Source organism: Chelmon rostratus, chromosome 23, assembly GCF_017976325.1.
Source record: "Chelmon rostratus isolate fCheRos1 chromosome 23, fCheRos1.pri, whole genome shotgun sequence".
Lineage (NCBI taxonomy): Eukaryota > Metazoa > Chordata > Actinopteri > Chaetodontiformes > Chaetodontidae > Chelmon > Chelmon rostratus.
The window spans coordinates 18,894,428-18,920,824 of NC_055680.1; the positions used below are offsets into that span (position 1 = coordinate 18,894,428).

Below are 26,397 nucleotides of genomic sequence, written 5' to 3' on the forward strand. Positions count from 1 at the left end.
TTTGATTCATGTTTTCATCCACCGCCATGCATGCATTTGTAATGTGTGTACTTGTGACAGACTGGAACATAAACAGGGCAGCGTTAGAATAAAGAGTCAAAATGTTGGTGGGGAGTGTAATTTCTGTTATTTTCTGCACTGATTTCACCGACAGACTGAGGATCCATTGCTGCAGGAACTCGGTGTCGTTACTCGCTGGTGGCCGTCGAGTTTGAAAAACAGAGCTTCCGGTTTTAGTAAGGTCGATTTTTTTTTCTTTACAAAATAAATGCAAGCGGAGTTTTATGCACTTTTGCATACATACTACACTCTACATACATGTATGTACAGTATACTGTATATGTACTTATGCATATAATGAATGATTTGTTTGATAGTAATATTGGTAAATCCAGTACTAGACTGCTAACATTCAGTGGAATTATCAAGGATAAAACGCAATAAAGATAATAGCTTCATTTAAATGCAAATAAATACAAATGCCATGTCAGTATTTCATGTTTTGACAAAACTTTGTGGAAATCCATTTTTGAGACATGAACATATTAAAATCACATACATCAAATACTTGATATGAAAAAGAGATATTGGGTCAAAACATTTGTCATGTAAGTAGACATTAATACTCCGTCATTTAACAGATTAGAACAGCCATGTCCAAACTATTCCATAAAGGGCCGTGTGGCTGCAGGTTTTCGTTCCAACCAAGGAGGAGCACACCAGACTGGACTCATTTAATCAGCTGATCTCACTTTTCAGCTGATAACTAAGAGATCCCTTGATGTTGATTGGTTGGCCTGGTGTGCTCCTCCTTGGTTGGAACGAAAACCTGCAGCCACACGGCCCTTTATGGAATAGTTTGGACATGCCTGGATTAGAATATCTTTGGTGAGTCGCGCTGTTCTGGTCGAAACGACTTCAATTTTGAAAGAAACACACGCGACAAGGCGGAAGTGTGTCGTCTCGTGCCACGCGGGCTTGACGTTTCGCTCGCGCTGATGGCGGCGGGGCTGGCGGAGGGTCGCACCGAGGAGGGAGAGCGAGGAGGCGGGGAACCGGAGAAACGGAGAGAGGAGGCCCCGACCCGGCCCGAGCACCGACGGACAAAAAAAAAAAAAAATCACACCGACAACAACAGCAGCGAGGCCCGTAACCGGACACGGAGGACGAGGCGGGGAGGGATGGAGCGATGGAGCGGTAGGGCAGTTCCCCTTTGTCGGCTAACGTTAGCGGGGGTGTCGTCGACGGCAGCTGGAGGGTCCGTCTGGCTGGTTAGCCCGGATTATCCACGCTCCAAATATACAATGTTATACACAGAAAATTGCATTCAGCTCGCGTGGCTGCTGTAGTCTGAAATTATACCATAATATATGTGTGTATGTGTGTGTGTGCGCACGTGACTATATTTTATCGCTATCAATAGCGTGTTTGGCGGGGGTCCGTGCTCATCAGGGGGCCCCAGCAGAGCGCACCCTCCGCTCTTATCTGTGAGTTGAGGCCGGACGGTGGACTGACTGGTGCAGCTGCCATTTTCCTGGACCCCAGTGTCTCTGTGCTGTGTGGGCAGGGACCCCCTCACCTTCATGTTGTTGGATTCGGATCTTTTATTCTCCTCGGTTCATTGGTGGATCACTGTGTGAAAAGGTTTCTGCGCAGCACTTGATTTCAGGATGAAGTGGTTTTGATGTGAGTCGGTTATGAGTTGCAGAACATGTGTGATGTGGACTTGTCCCCTCTTTGAGCCAGCGTCAGTGTTGCACCATGTATTGTCTTCACTTGTGGATGGTTGTTGTTGATGATGATGATGATGATGGTTCCCCTGTGTTACAGGTGGCAGGTCGCTGTCAGAGTGAAGGATGGACTCTGAAAGATGGAGTGATACTTTAGTGTGGTGTATTTCTGCTAATCCCGTGGTTTAGTTAAATCACTGAAGTGGCGCTGAAGTGACGTTTGGCATATATATATATATATATATATATATATATATATATATATATATGTGTGTGTGTGTGTGTGTGTGTATATATATGTGTATGTATGTATATATATGTGTATATATGTATGTATGTATGTATGTATATATGTGTGTGTGTGTGTGTATATATACATATACATACAGACATACATATATGTGTGTATATATGTATATATTGTATAAGAAAAGATACCATGAACTTACAGTTGTGTAGCCATGAGGAGTGCATGTTATGATATGTAATAAAAAAATGTCAGTGTGCCATGAGTTGTAATACAGAAGCAATTACTACATTACATTATGAATACTATAAAGTAATATTAGAAATATTGTACTAGAATGTGGTACTCTAAAAACTGCAGTATTTTCAGCCTGTTGTAAGCTGCTAAACTGTGCCACATATGTACAGACGTATATATACACCATGCGTGTGTGTGTGTGTGTGTGTGTGTGTGTGTGTGTGTGTGTGTGTGTGAATGAGGACAATCCCCCCCCTTGGCCTGGACATTCACAGGGATGTTTGAGGGGGAATACTTGCTTGTAGAGTGATTCTCATGGTTTCAACCAGGAGATTATTTTTATAATTGATTAATCTATGATTTTGGTGACGTGATCCGTCACGTGACGTGGTTGGTCACGTGATCCGTTGGGCAGGACTGTTCGCCATGTTGTCACGTGACCTGAGAGCCACAGTTGGTTTCGATAATGAACCTGCTGCATCTCTGTCATTTTGATTTGGAACCGAAAAGCTTCCCTCTTGAAAGAAAGTTAGCTTTACTGCTTTGCGCTAGGCTTTGTGGGTATCCCATTTTTGCTATCGTAAAAGTTTTCCCCGCAGGTATTTGGTGCTATCAGCTGGTTGCACATCACGCTGGAGGACTTTGAGGGAGCTGTCAAAGTACTCGTGTCAGGCAGTTGTTTTTGTTCGTGTCAAAGTTCAAATAAAAGAAGAAAATAATGAAATGTGATGAAGTCTGGTCCGATATGGTTGTTTTAAACCATTTCTTAATTGAATTTACGTAACAGTTACCATACTGTGGTCTATATTCTGCCACCATGATCTAAAATTAATTAATGATGTACCGTCATTACTTTTGGCATCTTCGCCTTCATTGGACAGCTACAAGTTGAGAAAGACGGTAAACAAGAACAGAGAGAGGGACATGACATCCAGCAGCGTCCTCACTTATTCATCAGGATGGTTAAAGAACATGTCTTATCTCTATTGCAGCTTCAGGGTCAGTGAAGTTCAATGTAAGTGACAAAATCCACAATTGTGTTTCTATCTAACAGTCACTGCTGAAGTTCAGCTGAAGCCAATATGAGCCTCAACAGCCAGACGGCAAGAATAAAAGAGAGACACAGAAAAAAAAGAACAGAGAAGACAATATAAAAGGATGCAGAATAAAAACAACTGTGCATCATATGAAAATGAAAGTACTACTGGTGAAATGACGGTTTGTGTTTCCAGACAGTTAAACTGGTTTGCTGTCAGTGTGGAGAGTGAAGGACTGGAGCAGCATGCGGTGTTTTCAGTGTACGTGTGAGTGTGGTTTTATGACTTGAAAATGCAGTATGTAGTACTGTGTGTGTGTGTGTGTGTGTGTGTGTGTGTGTGTGTGTGTGTGTCATGGGCAGAACAGAGGGGGAGCTTTGTGTCTGCTTGTGGTTTGAGCCGGTGAAGTGATGAATTTCAAACAGGCCTGTAGTCGTGGACGTTTCAGCTGTGTGGCTGAGTTGTAGCTTACTGTTGTGCTGTTATCAATAAACTATTGTCTCTCTCTCTCTTTCTGTTCCTCCCTCCCTCCCTCCCTCCCTCCCCAGGACCTCCTGTTGGCCATCATCCTGATCCTGTCTCACTCCACCAGCCAGTACACTACTACAGCTACAGTACTCTTAGTATTAAGTCGCAGTAGTCAGTGTTCTGTCTGTGTTTGCTCACAGAGGAGCCCTGAAGTCTCAGAGTGGTTTTAATCAGAGGTGACCTCTGAAGCAGGGGGGGGACAACAGCTCTGTCCGCATTGGCACAGCAGCTTTTAAGACACTTTGTATTGTGCATCAGTGAAGTTTTGGTGCTAACGTACCTGGACCAAGTCTGCTTGAGTGTTGCACAATGCTTCAAATTCAGGGGCCCTGACTTGCACACCCCTCCAGGTGAACTCGCTCGGTGGCGAGCTCAGTGGTTCGTTGTCAGGAAAATGTCATTGAGACTGCGAGGCTAGCAGCTGCCTCGCTGTGAAATCCTCTCAGCTGCGGCACAAACAAAACACGCTTTTCACCTGCTCTGAAAATGTAGACGAGTTTGAAGCGACTTGCAGTTAGCAGCTAATAACTAGCGCAACAGTTGAATCCGAGCCAAACGCCTTCCCACGTCAGACATAAAATTCAGCTACACAGGAAATCGGCTAAAAATGTAGCTGGGCTCTGGCCAGGTTACGTGTTTGGCCGCTGATAACTTGTAAGCTCCTGGTGACTACCTGTGAGCAGGTAGCGGTGGCTTGGGGCTAGGTCCAAGCAGAGCAGGGGTGTGATGGAGTACCACTCCGGTGGTAGCCTGCCCCTGCTGGGGAGACCGCGGTACTGCCCTGGGGCCAACACGAACGGAGGATATCTGTGTGAGACGGGTCACTGCTGCGGAGAGACCGGCTGCTGCACCTACTATTATGAACTCTGGTGTAAGTTGGCTGTGCTCTTCTGTCTATGTGATACTATAGTGCAACAATATGCAGCATGATTCCACATTTCTTTTGTGCTGGTGCTTCATCTTGTCATTTTCATTGTTATGACATCCTTCATTAGCAGTTATTAGCACCAGTAGAAGTAATAGCAGTGTGAGGTAGGTGTAGCTTTAGCAGTGGATTAAGCTAACGACTGGTTAAAGGATGACCAGAACTGGTCCATTAAAGGATAACTTTGGTTTTTTACAACCTGGACCTTATTTGTAGCATTAAATACGACCATTTACTCACCCAGACAACTTTGGTGGCATTTGGAGTCGTTTTGAAGAAATTAGCCCCAGAGGAGCGGCGCGTATATCCGTATAATGCGAGTACTCGGGGCATCCATGCGCAGCCTCTATATAACGCATAATCTGCAGAAACTCGTTCATATTCCAATATTTAGTTATGATATGCTGGTGCTATTCCCCTCTGAGCCCGTGGTGGCATGTTATCAACATCCGGCGTCTCTAGACAACTACCTCTGACGTGGATGATGTCATTACCGAACGCCGTGCGCTGCGAGCAGCCGGCCACAACACGGCTGACTCTGCGGCGGTCGGCTACGAATACGCAATAACGAACCACAGCTGTGCCAAACTACAGCTAAACTAGCCGACCGCCGGCTTTAAGTAGACCGGACCACTGGATCTCGTTAAGTTGGACTGTACTCAAGTGTGTGCTTGTGAATGTAATTTTGAAATGTGTATTTTGTAATTGTATTTTTATGTAATGTGTACTCCCATGTTTTTACATTAGGCAATCATTCTGCCCGAGGACTACAGTATAAACTGGCACATTTACAGCAATGTTCATTAATGTGCACTGTCCTAAAAAAATGATACTAAAGTGCTTTTCAACTGGGTTACACCACACAAACTACTTCATATGCAGAGCTAAGATGCCTCTCAACATGTACACCCAGTAACTGCCACAGGAGACTGTTGCATCGCGAACTCAACTAACTGACAAAACTTAGCTTAGCTTCGAACCGGAAATCTAGCTGACACATCAGACCGGAAATGCTGTTATAAAACAAAGTAAACTCGGGCACATTTTAGAATGTAATTTCACAAAATAACACAACATACTGTAGCTCAAATTCAAAAATGTTGTTATGGTGGACTGAATATTGTCAGTTAATCTGATATTACTCATTCAAAACTACATGAATACTGCAAACTCTGAAAAACATATTTTTCCACATGTACATATGTTAACGAAACAAAGTAATACTTAAATTTAGATTTGGTATATCTTTTGGCCCCCCAAAACAGATTTTTGCAAGTTATTCAACGGTGACTTCCTGTTTATATAGTTGATTGCTTCTGATAGGATGGTGCTGCAGATGTTTCCTAGCAACCAGTTTGCACATTATTGAAGTCCACTAGTTCAGACATTCATTAACATCTTTTTTTTAGCCTAACAATATGTTTGTCCGTCTCTCAGCACTGACTACCTGTCTGTGGCTCTCAGCTCCAAGCCCATTGGTTCCTACTGAAGATGTGGATCTTTAAAAACACCTTACAGATATTTAGCTTCATGCTTAAAAAGGCTCGTTAATTTCACTGTAATCACTGTAGTTTTTATCAAACAAACAAGAGGTATTAGGACCCGCTTGCTCTAGAAAGATGCAGTTTAATTTGGATAAAAGACTAAACTGCCCTGGACCCACAGGTATGGGGCTGTAGAGGGTTCAGTTGGAGCAGTGGTTCTGTCTTAATCGCGCTCTGACGTTGTGTTCAGGGTTCTGGTTGCTGTGGACCGTCCTCATCCTGTTCAGCTGCTGCTGTGCGTACCGACACCGCCGAGCCAAACTGAGAGTTCAGCAGCAGCAGAGACAGCGAGAAATCAGCCTGCTGGCCTACCATGGAGCCAGCTCCTACCCCTCCTCCATGCTGGACCTGAGTAAGACACCTGTCTGCCTGTCTGTCTGACAGTTGCTTCTAAATTCAACTCTCACCATCAAGACAGTGAAGCTACTTGTTTTGTTTTGCTTTTTGCTGTTGTTGTTTTCTGTGTAAGTGACGCTCGGCTGTCAGGTGACGTGCCGCTTTTTGAGTCTGTCGCCATGACGACTCAGTGGAAATTTACAGCTCGGAGGCCAGTGGAGTTTGCCTTAAAGGGGTATTCACATCACTTCACAGATAGAGCTTGATTATTCGCTCCGTGTCCTGCAGTTCCTCTTAGATTTTTTTTTTTTACTTGGGAGGAATTTTGCTGAAGATGACCTAAAATGACCGTTTGTATTTTAGTTTTTCTCAACTCATTGTTTACTGGTTTGAAAAAAAAATCATATTTAGCCTTCTTGAAATAGGATTAAAACATTGTCTACATAATACAGCCAGTTGTTCGGTCAGCGAGTGGAAAAATAGAGCTCAGCTTCAGTCTTAAAACCCCCCCAAATCCCCCCCTCGTCATCTGGGAAAATGTTCAAGGAAATTAACATTAACACAAATGAACAAATAAAGTTAATCAAGTTATATACATCTCAAACAAGAAAGGCAAAAATACCCAAATGATCATTTAAAGCAGCAAGAATGGGTATTTTTATAGTACTATTGGATCAAATGGCGACGTGAACAGTGTATTGGGAGTCTCTGGTAGTGATGAACCTCACTGAATGATCATCTGTATCGGCTTCACAGAGCATTGTAGTGAGTTTCAGCTCATTGTTTTACTTGTTTTTCGTTCACTCTCACCACTCTCATAGTATTTTTTAGCAAAAAGCTGTGAAGCTGTAGCAGCAAACAGCCAACAGGCACAGTTAGCACTGAGGTATATTTGATAAAAACTAGTTTCTACAAAATGACCCAACAAAGACTTCTGATGGAATTAACTGGCCCCTTTAGAGACAAACTGGTGAACATAGTGCAGCATTTAGCAGCTAAAGAGCCAAATATTTCCCTCGGGAGCTGGCGGAGAACAAAACAGAGCTAAAAGAGGGAGAAGACTGGACTGACGTTCATTAGATTGACACAAACACCCCTTCAAATGAATGATAGATATAGATAGATATACTTTATTTATCCCAAGCTGGGAAATTGCAGTGCAGCAGCAGCATCACACACAGTGAAATAAGTGAAAATAAGACTATAAAGAACAAACTATACATAACAAAAATATAAAAATAGCGAGCAGTAAAAAGATTATATACATAACAATAATAATAAAATAGCCAAATAGTAAACAGTAGTAAAAGTATTGCACAAAAAAGAATATCAAATGCAAATGAATATCAAAATAAGAATATCAAAAGCAAATGGCAGTGAAAATAAAGTGTACCGTGACTGTAAGAACAAACTATATATAATAATAAAATATCGAAATAAATGATCGAATGATAATGCTGCTCCATAATTGCACCATATTCAAATCAGCATTTGTTTGCCATGTCAACTTAAAAGGTAACGATCCGCCACTGTTGTGCTCACAACTTGTTTTTCTACCCAAAGTGGCCAAAGAAATGTGTTATTTCAGAGTTTCAGCGACGTGGTTCTACCCTTACTCCCTCTTCTGGTTTTAGGTTTCCTGGCGTCTCTGAAGCTGCCATCCTATGACGAGGTGGCGGCTCAACCCTCCACCCCTCCTCCGCCCTACAGCTCAGTGTTCACCACTCCACGCTACCCGCAGCCCCCCCGCGCCACCGACCCCCACCTGCTAACACAGCACGGCCCACTGCTGCACCGACCGCTCAGTGATGGTCCGTCCTCCCTCAGCTCCGACAACAGGTAGCAATGCTGCTAATGCTACTGGGAGTACTGTTCCTGCGACTGCTAGTAGCACCACAGGGAAATAAGCACCATGTACCATGTTCCAGAAAATTCTGGAAATCATGTTAGTTCAGGAAATACTGATGACACTACTGGGAATGGTGGTAACACTGCTGTGAGCGCTGATAAGGCTACGATTGGCAAGCACTGGCAACAGTGATGACCTTCTTCTGCTATCAGGTCACACTTTTGATAGTACTACTAGTAACACTGGCGCTGCAGTATTCTTAACTGCATCGGTAAGTCAGAAAAGAGGTACGGAAACTTCTGAGGCTACTACATTACTGCATTTTTATGATTGCAACTACCAGTATCCTGCTTCTCCTGCTCATTCTGTCGATATACAACTCTGATTCCTAAAAAGTAATGATGCTCAGTAAAACATAAAGAAAGCAGAATGTTATCATTTGCAAATCCCTTTTGACATATACCGAACTGAACACAGTACAAAGACAGTATATTTTATGTTTGACCTCATCAGCTTCATTGATTTTTATAAATATCTGCTGATTCTGAATCTGATGCAGCAACATGTTTTAAATAATTTGGGACAGGAGCAACAAAAGACTGGGAAATATCTACTATTAGTACTTCTGCTACTACCACTGGTGATACCACTGAGACTACTACTATTGCCACAACTACTGCTGCTACCGTTTTTATACAACTAATACGTGTGTTGAAAAAACACAGTAATCCCTCAAATCGATGTCAGCAAGCTTCTTTGAAATGAGCTGAATGTCTTGATGTATATTGTTTTGTTTGTAGGATGAGATGCACTACAAACAAAATAGCCTGTAAAATCATTAAGATTTTTAATTCTACTCCAACACCACAACACACATTTGGCACAGCCCCACTTTCCAATTCCACAGCACCCCTCGTCACTATCATGCATGGGCGTAAAACGGTATCACACAACTTCACCATCTTGAAGACCTTTCATACAAGGAAATTAGAAGACATCAGTTTCTACATATTCTAGAGTTTCTAGATGCCTACAACTTACAACAAAACCATAATAAAAAAATAATTAGCAAAGGTTATAACCCATTTGAACCTTCGAAAAAATAATTTCATGATATACTGCAATTTAGAAATTTAAATAAACCTCCAAAATCTACAAACTTTTATTAACCTCAGATAAATCTTTAACTGCCCCAGCAGCTAGCTGGAACACTTTATCCTTAAGCCGATTTCTGGATAGAAATAAATACAAATATTTTCGTCATGACACCCAATACAAACCTACAGCTAATCCGACTAGCAAGCACAGACACTTGCACACAATGCACAATGGGCACAACAGATGATTGTTTTCACGCACTCTAGGCCGGCCAACCGGTTCTCTCTTTTTGGAACTCCGTAACACACAAGCTCACCACCATCTTGAACTGCAGAGTCCCTTCAGCTTTGTCTGTTAGGAGACACTTCAGAAATCAACATATCAAATAAATACAGAAACAGCTTGCTCATTTCTCTAACACTTCTCTTTAACTGGAAATATATATATATATATATATATATATATATATATATATATGTATTGAACTAGAACACAGTCCCATCCCCCCTAACACACACACCCTACTGAGTGGAATGTACTCTCTATGCCGGCACATCTTTTGAACTCTGTTTTTGTCATGCTCTTTCACCAATAAAAAAAAAATGCTATTTCATGTTTTCAAATTTAGATGAATAATTAACGTATATCTTTCCTGTAGCTCCAGTTGTTCCTGTGACTCCTGCTGCCCCTCCTCTCCATGTAGCTCCTCCCTTTCGGCACCCGTCACGTACGAGACTGACACAAGCCATGCTACCACGCCCAGCGAGGCTGCACCCCTCGCTCTTGATGTCACAATGGAAACCATTGCTGCCGTGGCAACGTGTTTGGAGGTAAATGAGACACGATTTGTTTCTGAGAGGATGGTTGCCACGGTGGCCACTGACACCAGCGATGAAAATGCTGCCGGGGCACAGGAACCAGTTGCCACGGACTCATCAGTTCCAAATCAGATTGTTTCTGTCACATTTGTCACAAGGGCACTCTCCCCTCACCCTCTGCCCTCTCCTGCTTCTGAGGTGGCTCTTCCTCTTGTAACTACATCTCCCATAAAACAACAGCTTGACCTAGCACCCTGTACTCTAAAAGTCAGCACCTGTAGCCCAACTACAGTCCCTAGTCCAAGTGTTGTTGACACAACGTTCCCCTCAGTCCAAATAATAACCATTGAGGGCCTAGCTGACGGCCCCAAAACTATCCCAGCCCCAAAAATCACCTCAATGTCAGGCCCCTCTACCCCAACAGCTAGCAATTCTGACAGTCCTACAGTCACCCAAACCCTTGATCTAACAAGAACTTTTGATACAGCCAATGTTCCTAGCAGCCCAACCTCACTACCATCCCCAGATGTTGGAAGAACTTTGGGCCTGTTAACAGGCTCTGCTGGTCTCCCGACCCCGGACCCAAATCCCAGCCTTGTGCCAATCCCAGTCCCCTCAGACCATACCCAACCTTCAATACCGGTACCTACAAATCTTACCCAAGCCCCAGATGTAATACTTACTAACTTTACCCAAGATCCAGAGTTAGTAACTTCAAACCTTACCCAAAATTCAGTCCCAGTAACTTCAAACCTTACCCAGGCTACAGATGCAATATCTATAAACTTTCCCCAAGATCCAGAGCTAGTACCCACAACTCTTACATGTTTAACAGACCCAGTACGCATGAACATTACTGAAGGTCCAGACCCAGCACCTTCAAATCTTACACTAGTGCCAAATCTACAATCTAAAACAACCTCAGTCCAAGACTGTGCGCCTAATCATATTCTAACTCCTAAACCTGCACATTCAAACCTAACCCTAGCCACAGATGCAGCACCCGTTTCACCTACCGTAGCCAATTGCCACGTTTCAGAACTGTCACCTGGGTCAGGTCCAGCTCTGGGTCCTACCAGTCCAAGGTCATTCTTGCCCCTGCACCCAGGAGCTGTTGCCGTTATTTTATCTCGCCTAGATCCAGCTGCAGTACAAGCCAAATCAGATCCTTCTCTGGTCCTGCCTCAATCGTCAGAGTCAGATCTTATCAGTCCCTTGCCATCAAATGTCCAGGCTGGTTTTAGTCCCGGCTTTGGATCTGGATCATGTTCTGGTGTTGGTTCTACATCAGGTCCACTGTCTGCTCCCTCCCCAGTGCTCACCTTCTTAACACCTGCAGCCTCCTCTTCCTCCTGCCCAGCCATAACCATAGAGTCTGAATCTTCTTTTGCTCTCTCTCAGTCTACCCCTGCAGTCCTCTCCCCATCCTTACCCCCATCCCTTCCTTCTCCTCCTTCCCCACCCTCCCCCCCAGCCCTGTGTTCTGTCTCCCTCCCAGCCCCAGCCTTACTGCTGGACCCCCTCACTGCTCTGCATCAGTCCAACAAAGGTGGATCTTCCTCTGGCCATGCTTCCTCCCTCTCTCCCTCACCTCGTGCTACTCAGTCCCCCCCTAAACAGACTCTCTTCTCCCCCTGCGTGGATGTGTTTGAACCAGGACCTCCCAACTGGGAGGATGGAGAGGAGGAGCAGGAAGAGGACAATGATGATGATGAAGATGAGGACATGGGTGCCGATGAGAGCCAGTACAGACATCGGCGACTTACCGGTGACTCTGGGATCGAGGTGTGCAGGTGTCGGGTGAAGGAGGAAGAGGAGGAAGAGGAGGAAGAGGAGGGGGAAAAGACAGAGGCTGGCAGGAGAGGGGGAGGAGGAGAGGAGAGGAATGAAAAGGGAGGTGGAAACACTGATCTTCATGACAGTGTGGACTGTCCTGCCAGAGGTCAGATAACCACAGGGGAAGGACTTGTATTTTGTAACTCCACCTCCACCACTACGCCAGTGTGTGAGGGTAGCAGCAAAGTTGTCATTGTCATGGAGACAGTGTGATTGATAAAAATGGGCAGATCAAACCATTCATCACCCGGACAAGAGATGAACAGGAAGTTAATGATGACGCCTACCCTTAAAACTGTCTTTATAAAAAAATATTGTGTTCCGTATCATTTTGGCAGACCAGCATAGATGTCGGAAGTTTAATAGGAGATTCAACGGGAACCATTAACTTATTACAACATGATTTCTTCAACTGTGAGTTGGAATTTTAGTTAGCCTGGTGCAGAGGTTTCTGCTTGATGAGTGCTAGTGTTTTGTTAAGGAGAGCCATTAACTCACATTATGGCAAGGGTCGATAAAACAGAACTACTACTGCAGTACAGAACGGTTGTCAGCAATTTGTAAAACGTCAAGAAAAATTAGTACATCTGAAACCCATTTTGATCCCAGTATAAGGTTTACAGCTAACACAAAAGTATTTAGCAGTCAACCATTACGTAGCATTGAAGCTCTGCCAGTGGCTCTGAATGGGGAGCTAGCTGAAGCAGCTTGTTGTTAGGTGTCTGAAGAGCCATTCAGAAATTTTGTCAGTCGGAGTGAACAGTCTAATAAGGTAAATATGTTGGCGGAGGTTAAGGTGGCAGATTGAACTGTCTTAGCTTTATCTCGAGTCTCCAAAATACTGTTCAATGGTGATTAAAGTCTCCACAGAAAACACATTATGTGTATCGTTGAGGTCTGGCAGAAGTGTTGAATTAGTTCTTTCCTCCTGAGCATCAAAACATTGTTCCAGGGTGTTACTAGTGGTCGAAAAGGATACTTTAAACCTGGATTAATTGCAATTCTAAGCATAAGATGGCAGGCTTATTTAGCCATGGAATAGATGTTAATGTTTACATGCAAATGCTAGCTTCCATTGGCTACTGTATGTTGGCTAATATTCCAGTCAGATTGTACAGTGGTGATTATCTGGTGCTGTGCAGCTAGATGCTATAGTTAGCTAACAAGCTGCATTTCAGAACACAGTGTGAATGAGGACATGATTAGCTCCCTATTAGAACAGGACGCAGTTCTGTTGACAGGTACAAATGCAGTTAGACATCCACAAAGCTAATGTGGTGTTCATCATTTTGAAGTTACAGTAATTAATGTAAATAGCATTCACATCATCGTCTATGTCGTAATTACAACTGGAAGACTCAGACTTTTCTGAACTCTGGAGTATCCAATTTTGCATTTAATAATGCAGAAATGCCAGAAAAAGCGAACATGCATGCCTCGTATCAACAAAAGCATTGTTTGAGGTAATTAAACACAAATTTAACGGACATAATGCTGCAATCATGCAACAGTAGTGAGTGATGCAATGACATTAACACTTGCAGGAATCTCTCCCTTTGATATCTTCAGTCACCATTATGCCCCTGACATTTTCTTTCTTACGTCTGTCACCAACAAGAAAGGAACAACCTGAAATAGTTGACCGTGTAGCGGAGGAGATCTCGCCTGTCCTGGGGGATGACAAATTAGCTGTTTCTGAAACGAAGACAGACTAATGTGGGAGGATGATTCACTCTGACTGACAGGGGGAAGACTGATTCATTAATTAGCGGGGAGGTTTTGATGAAGAAGTCTGTCAGGAGAGCGGAATTAGGTGGGTAGTTTATAAAATGGGGGAGACACTTTTTCAGACTTGATGTGTTCATGGCAACCATGTATGGAAAGTTTCAGCATTAATGGATCAGCTGGTTTTCTGCACGTCAGAGAAAAGCTTTTGCATAAACAGGAATAAACAATGGGCACTTTTAGACAGAAACAAAGCACCAAACAGAACAGACATAAGAGTACGTCATTCCTTTCTTTGTCTCCGTCTCTGAATTTGAGGTCAGATACAACAATACGTTTAGACAACACAACAGCCTATGTTCGGTCCCAGTCTAAACTCTGAGATATTCCCTTTCACACACGACATTTCTCCCTTTATAGACACCTCATCCATTCTATCATTCAGATGCTTAGTTCTACTCACTGATAAACTGATGGACTAAATTTACTTTGTCCGATAAAATTCACCACACAGGTTAAGCCATTTCGAGCTCTTAAAATGACATTAAAGGATAACTTTGGTTTTTTACAACCTGGACCTTATTTGTAGCATTAAATACGACCATTTACTCACCCAGACAACTTTGGTGGCATTTGGAGTCGTTTTGAAGAAATTAGCCCCAGAGGAGCGGCGCGTATATCCGTATAATGCGAGTACTCGGGGCATCCATGCGCAGCCTCTATATAACACATAATCTGTGGCGAAACTCGTTCATATTCCAATATTTTGTTCTGATATGCTGGTGCTATTCCCCTCTGAGCCCGTCATTTGAATCAGAAGACCAAACCACGGACGAGGAGCTCGTTGAAAGGAGGATGCGGAGGCAGAGAGAGGAACAGCTGGCCAAACAACAACAAACGCGTATCTCCTGGCCGCAAGTCCCACTCTGAGCAACAGAGGCATTCCTCCTCTGTTGTCATCGATGAATATTGTCCACAAGAACACCACCAGTTACCGTCTACTGGTGGATGCGCAGCCGTTTGTTGTTGTTTGGCCAGCTGTTCCTCTCTCTGCCTCCGCGTCCTCCTTTCAACGAGCTCCTCGTCCGTGTACTCTGGCTCAAAACGGTGAGGACGTCCATCGTAAACAAAGTCATCGTCCACCACCTCAGAGTCGGAAAAATATTCATCCATTTTGTGAAAAATAACAGTCGCAAACTACAGCTAAACTAGCCGACCGCCGCAGAGTTAGCCGTGTTGTGGCTGGCGTCAGAGGTAGTTGTCTAGAGACGCCGGATGTTGATAACATGCCACCACGGGCTCAGAGGGGAATAGCACCAGCATATCATAACTAAATATTGGAATATGAACGAGTTTCGCCGCAGATTATGCGTTTATAGAGGCTGCGCATGGATGCCCTAATTACTCGCATTATACGGATATACGCGCCGCTCCTCTGGGGCTAATTTCTTCAAAACGACTCCAAATGCCACCAAAGTTGTCTGGCTGAGTAAATGGTCGTATTTAATGCTACAAATAAGGTCCAGGTTGTAAGAAACAAAAGTTATCCTTTAACCTCACTCCATGCTAGTCTGGGCAATTTTTGACCAGTGAAAGTCTTTGTAAAACCCTATGGACAAACTAAAAATGCATCAGGGTCAGGAGGAAAGCGAAGTGTTTTAGTTTTTTTGGTCAACATCATGGTGATTTAAGATTTTCACCAAAAAACATGTGTGACGCTGATTGTAAGGGCTGTTGCAGCGTTTAACAGACAAGCGGTTTTCAACACTTTACGGAGGTACACCATCACACATCAACACTTCTTAAATGTATCGGTGTAAAAACATAATGTCAAAAAGATTGAAATGAAAACAAGAATGCTACCTTTATATCCTTGTTATCTTTGTCCACGTCTTGATAATCACCTGTTAAACAATACGGTCACAGGCGTTTTGTTGTTCATATGAACAGTTTTATTAATTCCATCAACCGCTCCTCTAAAATCCTGTTTCAAACAGAAATACACCACATTGTTGTGGCAGGATGCTCTATAATTGGGATTAAATGTGAACATAAATGTTGGTTGAAGTGTAAAAGTGAGATGTTAGACAACACCTTTTTCTTAAACCTGCTCCCTCAGAGTGCACTTGTTCTGTTTGGTTTTTTGCTGTTACTGTAAGCTGTGTTAGAAAGAGTCAAACGTTTTTTAAACCTTTGAGACTGACTTCACAGATATAGTAACCTGGTTTGACCAGCGCTCAAGCAGATTCTCTGATGGTGTCCTTGATTCTTTGATTTTGAGCTCTAAAACGGCACCTTGTTCGATTGATTCCAGGCCAGACCTGCGCCTGTGGATTGAGGCGGGAGAGTTTGTAGAGGCTGAAGGACCTCCTCGAGAAAGCTCAAGGGTGATACCGAGCCATTGATGTTGTGGTTGATGGTGTTTTTTGTTTGCCTGAACTAATAAGGTTATATATCTCCATGGATACAGAGTGCCATTTCTGCTTGACAGCTGTCACTACTTAGCATTAAAGATTGAGCTGTTCACGCTCTGTGTGGGTGTGGTCCAGAATGACCGGAGAAATGTCGTCTGAAATGTCTCAGCAGCTCTAAGATCAGCCTCGTGACAGCAAACACAGCTGGCTTTGATGAGACAGCTGACATTTCCTTGGGGATTTTATCCAAATTTCCTCACAGTACCAGGAGAGCGTTGACGCTGTCTCGAAGGGTCAGCACCGCATGGTGAGCATTTTGGAGTTTGCCCTCAATAACTTCTGAAGTAAAACCAGATTGATGAAGACATTGGAAGATGTAGTGGAATTTCCTCAGATTTACCAGCACTAATATTGAGCTCACTCACAGCTAGATGGAGTCCGTCACTCAGTGATGTAGATGTAGATGGGGCAGGTAGGATGACGGGACCTTCTTTTACAAATACATATCCATGTAGCCGAGGAAGGCACCAGTACTGCCAGGGTTGGGAGTTCAATTCCTGAAACTCAAGATGTCAGTACTCCCCGTGCTGTGAGGCATTTAGGGGTAAAATCTTAAGTGAAATGACGAACGAAAGCTTGCAGGATAAACACGAGGTTGATGTTAGGCCTGGTGTAATGTTTGGAAACCCTGCCTTTATATCTTTTTGTTGAATTTTTTTTTTTTTTCATCAAATTTCATTTGGTGAAAAAAAATCAAAAACAGTCCTCCCTGATGAGTTTCAAACTGACTGGATTCACATTGGCAGCTCAGGTTTGGGTTCACCAAAAAAAAAAAAAAAGGCTGAAGTGAAGCCATAAATGACTACTTTTAATCTTTAAACTAATTTAAAGTCCTTAAATGACCTTTAAAGGTAAAGGTTAAGGAGCTCATTGGGAACTTGCTACCAAAAAAAGTGTTTATCGACCTCTTCTGATGATTGGTTCTTACATAAAGCTTGGGACAAAGCTGACACCTAAAAAAGACTGGAAAACCACACACACAAAGATTGTTTCCACCAACATGCAAAGGTGTTTCTCTGACTTTGACAGTCAGGAAGGAGCTTAAACCTTAGACTGAGTAACAACACTGGACATAAATACACTCTGAAGCACTGGTCAGTAACTAACGGAGTTCTGGAAGTAGACGACCCCACAGATCCCATAAGAACGCCAACTGTCGCATGTTCTTGTACCAAAACCAACATGGACACCAGCCAGCGGCTTGCACTGTTTATATGCAGCGACATTTGTCCTGAAAAGGCCAAAATTGTACGTGTTAAATTTATTGTCGCAGAGGCGTTTTTCGTCCGTTTCTGTCACACCCCAAACCTTTCTTCTTCTTTTGTTGATTTACCAGTGTGTCTCCTTCGGGCGACCTCATTGGTCGTCGTCGTCAGTCACAAATGTCCAACGTGTTTTAAAAAATCTTTGACGGCGACTGGATTCTTTTGTTTTATTCTTTAGAGACCATTTCATTCTGGCGCAGCTGCAGGAAACGCTGATTCAGTCACCAAGATCAGTGACTATGAATTCTTTATTTTTTTTAATTAGTCGGTTTTATAGATTACTGGGAACAGGTGGAAGCAAAATGGATATATACGAAGTGAGCTGGGTAAATGAAAGACTCATTGCAAAAAACATTTTTCCTCAGTGGTTTGAAAACAGCTTTTGGGCTTTGAAGCGTAAAGGACGAACATCTTTAGAGATCCCCTAGAATGAGAGATAACCCCCGGCTGCCCGAGATACTGGCACATTAGTCTACTGTGGGAAACCAACCCTGAGAGAAATGTGACCCCAGTCAAAGTTTTGGCCTCATTCAGTTTTTAGAATCTTGGCTCTTTGCTCAGCTTTCACGTGTTCCAGGAGCAGCTCCAACTGTTGTGTTTGACAAAGTAACTTAATTGACTAAAACGTCGTATGTTCCTTCTATTGCAGGAGCTCCTCCCCTCTGTCTAAAGAACACTTTTATCTTGTTATCTCTTCTGTTCTGTCCTTCCCGTTTGCATGAGGTTTCTGTCGGAGAAGTCGAGGGAAGCAGAGGAGATTCGTCTTTAAAGTCCCTTCATATTATGACGATAACGATGCTATTTACTAGTATTACTAAATTAATGGTGAGTGTGTGTGCGTGAATGTATGTGTGTGACATAACTAAGCCAGCCTGTTCTAAAAGTGTGTGAAGATATATTGAATAAAACTGTAAAATCTACCACCTGTTTATCTCATTCATAAAGCAGAACCACATTCATCTAACTGGTACTGTTAGTCAAAACAAAGCAGCATCACCCGACTGGAGACGAACCTTCACTTATTGATCTGTATTGACTTGAAAGCAGTAATAATATCAAGTTGCATTCCACCTGGGTTACAATCTGGAAAACTAGATAGGAGAGAAAGGAAATTCAAGAAATACACACACACACACACACATATATATACGGTTATAGTTATATATATAGTATATATATAGTTTTACGTTTCTTAGTCCTGCCATTCAGTTTGACTATCAACCCCTCACGCCTTCATTTTGCCCACCCTGCCCTCGGAGTGACAACAACCTGATAAGGTAATGGCTGCAAGACCACACCTAGCCGCCCCTGCAGGTTTGGTGGGGAAGCCCCGTCTGGCAGCCTGAAACTCATTCGCTGGAGCAGAGAGGACAAGAAGAGAAAGAGCTCCAGCCTGGCCAAGGATTCACCGACACAGACGCGAGGTCCCGCCCCAAACGGCAGGAAGCAGGAGGGTGTGACCCTCTGGCCCTGGTCGTCGAGGAAGCGATCTGGGAAGGCGTGAAAACGGCGGTTGTGCGTTCGGGTACTCTTTTGAACATGTCTGATACGGTCGTGTTTGTTTTGCGTGTGTGTGTCTTTTACCTGGGTTGAACAGGTCGGGTTTGTCCCAGTGTTGGGGGTCGTGGTGAATCGACCACATGTTTACCAAAACACGGGTCCCACGACTGACAGAGTGAACTCCGATACTGCAGGAGAGAGTGGGCTGTAACTTTCATTCGTTCTTAATCTGTTATTTCCTCAACTGCTGTTTTCTCTACAAAATGCCACTGTGTGTTTTATCCGACCAAACAAAAGAAGGCCCACCTGCTGTCAGTCATGGCGGTGTGTGGGATCAGCACGGGGCTGACCGGTCGGATCCTCATGCCCTCGTTGATGACACAGTCCAGGTAGGGCAGCCGGCCGCGGTCTGACACGCAGACCTGCCGGTCGCTGCCCACATGCTCGTCCAGCTCCTTCTGCACGCGCACCTGGACCTGGAGGGGGCGGGGCACAGTTGTTTTGTTGTTCTGACTCACGTTTGTACTGTACATACATTGGAGGATGGAGCGAGGTTCACCACTTTGAACACATGATTGCATGAAGGAGATTAACACAATTTGACTGGAAATGACTGATTCTGGATTGGTTTCAGTTTTACAGAGAATCCAGACCTTTTTGGCGTGGGGTTGAACGTAAAGAAAACAGTTTTAGCTGATAGAAATTCTTTGTGGCTGTTAAATTTAAAACTGGTGACCAAAAACATTACTTTGACACCTCACCGTTAGTACTTGTATCAATCGTAGTGGAAGTTTAACCAGTAGTAGTATCATAATTTCACCTCCGGGTGGTGCAGCAGATAAGCCAGGATCCACAGCAGTGTGGTGGATGTCGTCTCCACTCCAGCTCCAAAAGCCTCAGCTGCTGTCATCAGGACATGGTCGTCAGTTATCGTCTCATCCTCCTGCCCAGGTGACTCTTTACCTCGCCTGCTGTCCATCTGGCCCTTTAGCAAGGCATCCAGAAGGTCACGGGGGTCACCGTCAGTGAGTGATGCCTGGATGTGGGTCAGAGCAGATTTCTCTGAGGTATAGGGCCAGGTGCAGTTCCTCACATCCTGCTCTGAACTGACCTACCTGCAGTCCGACTTGTCAGTCATTGAAAATGTTTGGAGCATTGTGAAACATGAAATATGACAAAGGAGACGCCGAATGGTCGAGCAGCTGAAATCGTACATCAAGCAAGAACGACAAAACCTTCCACTTTCACAATGACAGCAGTCGGTCTCCTCCGTTCCCAAAACACCTGCGGAGTGTTGAGGTGATGAAACATGAGCCTGACGCAACTTTATTCAAACGTGTCGCTGCATCAAATCATTTTCAAAATCAATAAAATTTCTCAGTTTCAACATTTGATTTGTTGTCTCTGTATTATTTTCAGTTAAATGTGGGGTTTCAGTGTATATTTTAATTATAAATTAGACCTTTTCAAACTACAAAAGCTGTACATGGTCTGTCAGTCCACCTGTTTCGTCCAGAGTGAGATATCTCCACAGCTCCTCAACAGACTGGCTTAATATGTGCTCTGACTGCCCTTTTTCCTCCAATAAAAGCAGCGTCTCAAATAATGGCTGGCGGCATGGTCAACATGAATAAAGCCCAGTCCCGAATACACTCCTGGTGCCTGTTAGTTTGCCTGGCAGCGAAGCATAACGTACATTTCCATCACTTTCATTTAATGAATACAAACATATTCATAACATGATCAACACTTCATTGTTCTCATCGAAAAAGTTAATGCTCCTTCATTCACTGTGGGTGTACGTGCATGTGTACATGTTAATGTCTCAGCCAAACCTTATTTTGTAGTAACATACAAGTGCCACAAGATGGCACAAGATGTGTGGGAGCTCTGCAAGTCACCAAATCTTCCACATGTTCCTGTTATTTCTTCACAAGAAAAGCCTTGTTAAGAAATACAGGGATTCAGTCCACTGAAAAGCTATAGGGCCTTTAATTTGAAACACATACAGGAGCTGTTGAGTGTATGCTATATTAACAGCATAATGCAGTGACAAAACTTTAGCAGGTCAAATGTGCCCAGATCAGAAAACCAGGAGGCTAAATGCTAAGATATGATGACATATTCTTAGAAAACAGAGGGACTTAGAAATAAGGGCCTGTCTCTAATGTAAGCCTGCTTCAAATAAAAGGCCTTGTAACCTCTGCAGTTGAGGTAAATGCAGCCCCAACCACTATTTGAGGTGTATGTTTACATGTATGCTTTTCTCAGAGACTCTTTATTATGACTATGTAACTTTCCAGGGCAATATTTCAACTTAAAACTGGAATGTTTAGAATGACACGAAATTCCCTCATTCTGTTCCTGCCCCCCAGAGAATGAGCCCTCTAGATTTTAAAGACCCAATGGCCTTCCACCCTCAGGACTAACATTATTTTTAGCTCTATGTGAGAGTATGGCCTTCTGTCTGCGAGTACATTACCTTGTGCTCCTCCAGTTTGTGTGACAGCAGTCGGTCTCTGATGGCGATACACTCCTTTAGTTTACTGAGACACTTGTTAGGAAAGACCTGAGGGACGGAGACAGACTGTTAGCGTGTGTTAACTCTACTTCTAGCTTTATAAGGACCAATGGGAGTTACAGGCTTTGAGGTCAGGACATCTTTGGAAATTAAGGACATTTTCTGAAATAAAAGACATTTTTGGAAAGTGAGGACATCTTTAGCAGTGAAGTATGCTGGATGTACCTTCATCCAGGGGTAAATGTCCACCAGCGCTCCTCTGGCAATCGTCTGCACAATGCCGTCATTGTATTGGATCACTTCCTGCAGCTCAGTGTCGCCATGGCGATAGGTGGCACCGAACACCAGTGTGCACACGACGTTGGTGACGGCCCTGGTCACCGCGGGAGATGGGTCAAAACCACGCCGTCCACTGGACAACAGCTCGGCACACAGACTGTCCACAGAGGACAGAACTGGGGAAGAAAATGAAATCTAAATAGGAGAAGCATTTACAGCGAAGCCGCAGCAGGGACATGGTGTACGTGGAAATGCCGGTCGGCAGCAGAACACTTGCTACTTGGTAAGATTTTCTTTTAACTGCTTCTTCTCAACAAATGTAATATAGTCTGTTCATTTTAACTTCAGCAAACATAGTTCATTTATTTTAAAGGTCTGCACTTGCAACTTGTACGGTAAGAGATACTCTGAAGTCAATAGAAAGTAGACTAAAACACAGTAACACTCAGAACTATACATTAAACCTTTTCGTGTGTCTTGAAAAACCTTAATTCATCATTATTAATGGCTAAGTTAGTTTCTTAGTGTATTTACTGAAGTTCTGTGGAGTATTGAACTGTTTCTCGCTCATCACTTACCTTCAGTCATCGGACGGTACGCGCTCATATCCTGAGCGTTGTTTTTGATTGGTTCGCTTGTTTTAATGTGCTCTGCCTCTTGTCTGTCGAGAGGTTTGCACTGGTTTAACATGTTAAAATGTCGCTCGTCGCTTCCAGTGAAGAGCTGGAAACATCAGCTCTGTGTGGAGCGATGAGGAGGCTGTAACCTTCCTCACATTGATACATGAAATGAACAGATATGTCTGGTTTCCATCATGTTTTCCACTATTCGGGCTTTGACTGTATCTGCGCCTTATTAGCTGGAAAACACAACCATTCATGACAATACCACAGAAAATTATCTTCTTTTTGTTTTTGTCACGTATGTGTGGTCATCCTCCGCACAAACAGGACGTTTACTATATTTATCAAGATAAATATCAATATTTATATTTATGCAATCTCTACCTAGGCCATCTATATTCAAATTTTGGCTACATATACTCACATGTAGACTATATATCCTTATTCTGGGGCCATTTACTATATTTACCATTTCAAACTCACAAAAGAGAACAAAGCACTTCCTTTCAACACTCATTGGCTACTGGAGGCTGTGAGACACGACGTGGAAGGTTATAACTGGTCAGGTGGGGCATCAATCAAAAGGTCATTTTGAGACAATTAAGTCTACAAGAGTTGTAGTAATGGATGGAGTAGATTACCGATGTCCTGCAGTCGGCGGGTTCCTTCTCCAAACAGAGTGAACGAGTTGTGGACAAGGCGACGATGTGACTTCCAGAGAGGAGAGTAGTCTGAAAATGCGATGTCTTTGCCTCCCCTGGTCAACAGGTTGGTGGTCACCTGCAGACGCAACATGAAAGAGGATAAAGATAAGAGTAGTAGTCCTGGATGTTTGTTGCATTAAATGGACGTTTTAAGTAAAAGGAGATCCTTCCTTCCTGATGTAAAATCACAACATGTGATGAAAGACGCAGCACAAGCCTAATAATTAGAAGCACTCGATGACTGGTGATACTTTTCAGTACTTGTCTTGGACACATTTTGGTTGTACTGAGGTCTGTGAAATACGGTTTATAGAAACGTACTGTGTGATCAGTTACATCCAGACTGAAGGACGGTGCTGCAGGAATGTCAGGAGGTCGTAATGATCAGTACGGTTCAACCTCCAGTAAATTTAACGCACATTTGAAAACAATGCAAGTTTCTTGGCTAGATGAAGCGTTACATGAAGCAGGGCTCCAACTAACCCTTGTTTTCATCATAGATTCATCTACAGATTCTAAACAAACAGCAAAAACTGTCCATCAGAAGTCCTCAGAGTGACGACTTCAGGTGCCTAAAAACCAACGATGTTCAGTTCATTATCATCATCTCTCTGTGCATGCCTCACCATGCTCGGTCGTCCAGCGAAGTCTCTGCCTCTCTGCAGCAGCACTTCTTTGGCGTGTTGATGGTCGTTTACCACCACAGTGTAATGAGGACCCAGATAGAGAGCAAACAGAGACCCGTACCTGGAACACATACAGCGTGTAACCAAATGCACTCGTTAATTTCAGCAAACTTCAGGCTCGCTTGTGTCTCAGGATCGAGGAGGAAAATTGTTAAACTACAGACTTTTCGTTCATTTCAATAAGAAGCTTTTACTTCAGATGTTTCTCGTCCCTTTGGGGATGTTTATGTTCCACTTACAGCAAGCAGATAAAAGACATTATCAGATATAATCAGACATTAACACAAAAAAATAAATTAAATTAATATTCTGTTGACTTACACAGAAAACAGAATTTACCTGTTTGGATATTCATTCAGTCTGCCCCCCGCCCCCTCCAGAACCAGAAACCTTTTACATTTTTAGCAGGCTTAGTGTTCTCACCTGTGGGCCAGCTGGGTGAAGAGGAGGTGTGCAGGGAGGCCTCCTCCCAGCCACGGGAGGCTGCCCAGGACGGGGAGCCGGGGCAGGCAGGGGATGGGGGGCCGGGCTGGAGGAGGACAGGACCGAGGCTTGGTTTCAGGATTGGACCGGTGGGTGATCAGGAAGAACACGACTGCCGTAACAATGAAGAAGACGAGGAGGAAGGATGGGGATAAGGTGGCGGGGAGGGCGAGTGGAAAGATCCCGGCAGTTATAGAGGAGAGGAGGTGGGTGAGCATGGCTGTGGTAGTCCGGCGCTGTATGGCAGTCCTGGTTTTAATCTGTCTCACACACACACAGACCTTGGAGAGGTCAGAGGTCGTGTGTGTGTGTGTTGTTAATACTGGTGTGTGTGTGTGTGTGTGTGTGTGTGTGTGTGTGTGTGCTTGGTGGTGTGTGTTTCTGTGTGTTTATCTTGGTTGACCAACCTTGATGTTATCAGGCTGCATGTCATTGGTTGCCGTGACGACCTTAAAGGAGCGAGAGACCAAGTCGGTTTCCTTCACTACATCATCATCAACTCAATGGTAAACTTCCAGTCTCCCGATGTTGACTGGCAGATACAAGGACACGCTAGCCTTCTGCTATGAGTACATATTTTAGATATTATCATTTATCATCTGATTGTACAGCAGCCTCCACCTCTCTAACAAATGCACAATTAATCTTCTTCCATTAATCCCTGTCAGATGATTCAGCAGTAGGTTTTTATCTTGTTTTCCAGTTTCATTCCCTCATGGTGGTCATCATCAGGTACTGGACTGTCTCTGTGCTGCCTGGGTACAGATGATGTAGACTCCTGCACTGTGACACGCTGGCAAGATTTGGGCGGGTAACTGGTTTCTTGTGAGGTTGGTTTTGGTGGGTCTTGAGAGCCTCAGACAGAGACATCTATGCGAAGCATAGTGTTGGTTACGCACCATAACTCCAGATTATATGAGTAAAGGCACCCACGGGTTCATTTAACCAGCTGAATAAGAAGGCTGTTTATTGGAGCAGATTGTCCGGTCTTCAAGGTGAGACCGAGGTGGGGCCACGTAGTACGTGGGCATAGACCTCCAGTCCTCAGTGCTGTGTGTTCACACCGTTTTCCTCTGACCTCACGCTCAGTGTGGGAAGCACAAACGAGGACAATGTCACGGGTTCCAGGTTGCAAGTTGAATCTGACCAATTGTTTGATCGGCCACTGAAGAGACGACGACAGTGAAAATCTGGAGAGATGTCGGGCCATGTTCCAAGGTCGTTCCGTTGCTCCAACAAGCGCTAACCCGAGGTTGAGGTGTCCTTGGTGAAATGACGAACACAGGGCAGGTGGTTATCTGCCCTGCCCTGGTTATCTGAACTCTAGGCTGTTTCTCTGTGAGCTAATTCTCTGTTACCATGTTCTGCATCTGCTCTCTCTAGTCTCAGTCGTTCTGGTAAACACACACAACCCCCTTTCTCAGCCAATAACCCACAACCCCCCCATTGCACCTCTCTCTATAAAAGCAATGCAAAACAACACACACACACACACACACACACACACATAAAAGCATGTTTTCTAAGGCCTAATATTTATGGAATTTATAAAACTGACAAAGTTTGGCCCTGGTGTGTCCTCAGGGATCGAGGACAGGACAGAAGGGAAACACTTAATAATCATGTTAACACAAGGATTAGTTTAAAAAAAAAGTCAAATAAAAGAGGTAACAGTCGGCGGAGATTGCCCCATCTACTGATTGTCTTCTTATTATGGGATATGTTTAGGAAGAGAGCTAATTTAACCTGAAAGTACTAGATATTAGAAAGAGATTTTAGAAATGGGCTATTGTTACCTTTCCTCCAAGCTATGCTTTTACTTTCAAAGGCTGTAACTTAGTTGGAGACGGGCAGCCGAGCTGCAGTGTCAGTTAGCATCGCTAACACAAGGTAACTGAGCCTAGTATTTTTAATGAAGTTTTGAGGTTTTAAAGCCCCTTTTTTAACAATGC

The 26,397-nt window shown here is 43.7% G+C and overlaps 2 protein-coding genes across 3 annotated transcripts; one reads left to right on the forward strand and one right to left on the reverse strand.

Annotated features, from left to right (window-relative positions):
- The first annotated feature begins 1,018 nt into the window (after positions 1 to 1,018).
- LOC121626324 (WW domain-binding protein 1-like) lies at positions 1,019 to 14,497 on the forward strand. Of its 2 annotated transcripts, XM_041964774.1 has the most exons (6): positions 1,019 to 1,197; positions 3,800 to 4,650; positions 6,439 to 6,600; positions 8,219 to 8,423; positions 10,190 to 10,361; positions 12,007 to 12,265. In XM_041964774.1, exons 2-6 carry the CDS (start codon positions 4,506 to 4,508, stop codon positions 12,151 to 12,153), a joined length of 831 nt encoding a protein of 276 aa, XP_041820708.1. In that variant the 5' UTR covers positions 1,019 to 1,197; positions 3,800 to 4,505; the 3' UTR covers positions 12,154 to 12,265. The 2 variants fall into 2 exon arrangements, with proteins under 2 accessions (XP_041820708.1, XP_041820707.1); XM_041964773.1 differs by having other exon boundaries at positions 10,190 to 14,497.
- Positions 13,399 to 24,663, reverse strand: LOC121627004 (steroid 17-alpha-hydroxylase/17,20 lyase). The gene is made up of 11 exons (XM_041965762.1): positions 24,386 to 24,663; positions 23,903 to 24,023; positions 23,214 to 23,352; positions 21,896 to 22,125; positions 21,632 to 21,718; positions 19,970 to 20,185; positions 19,456 to 19,625; positions 19,234 to 19,337; positions 18,896 to 19,139; positions 13,510 to 13,558; positions 13,399 to 13,416 (listed from the first exon to the last, which is right to left on the reverse strand). Exons 1-11 carry the CDS (start codon positions 24,661 to 24,663, stop codon positions 13,399 to 13,401), a joined length of 1,656 nt encoding a protein of 551 aa, XP_041821696.1.
- Positions 24,664 to 26,397: the final 1,734 nt, after the last annotated feature.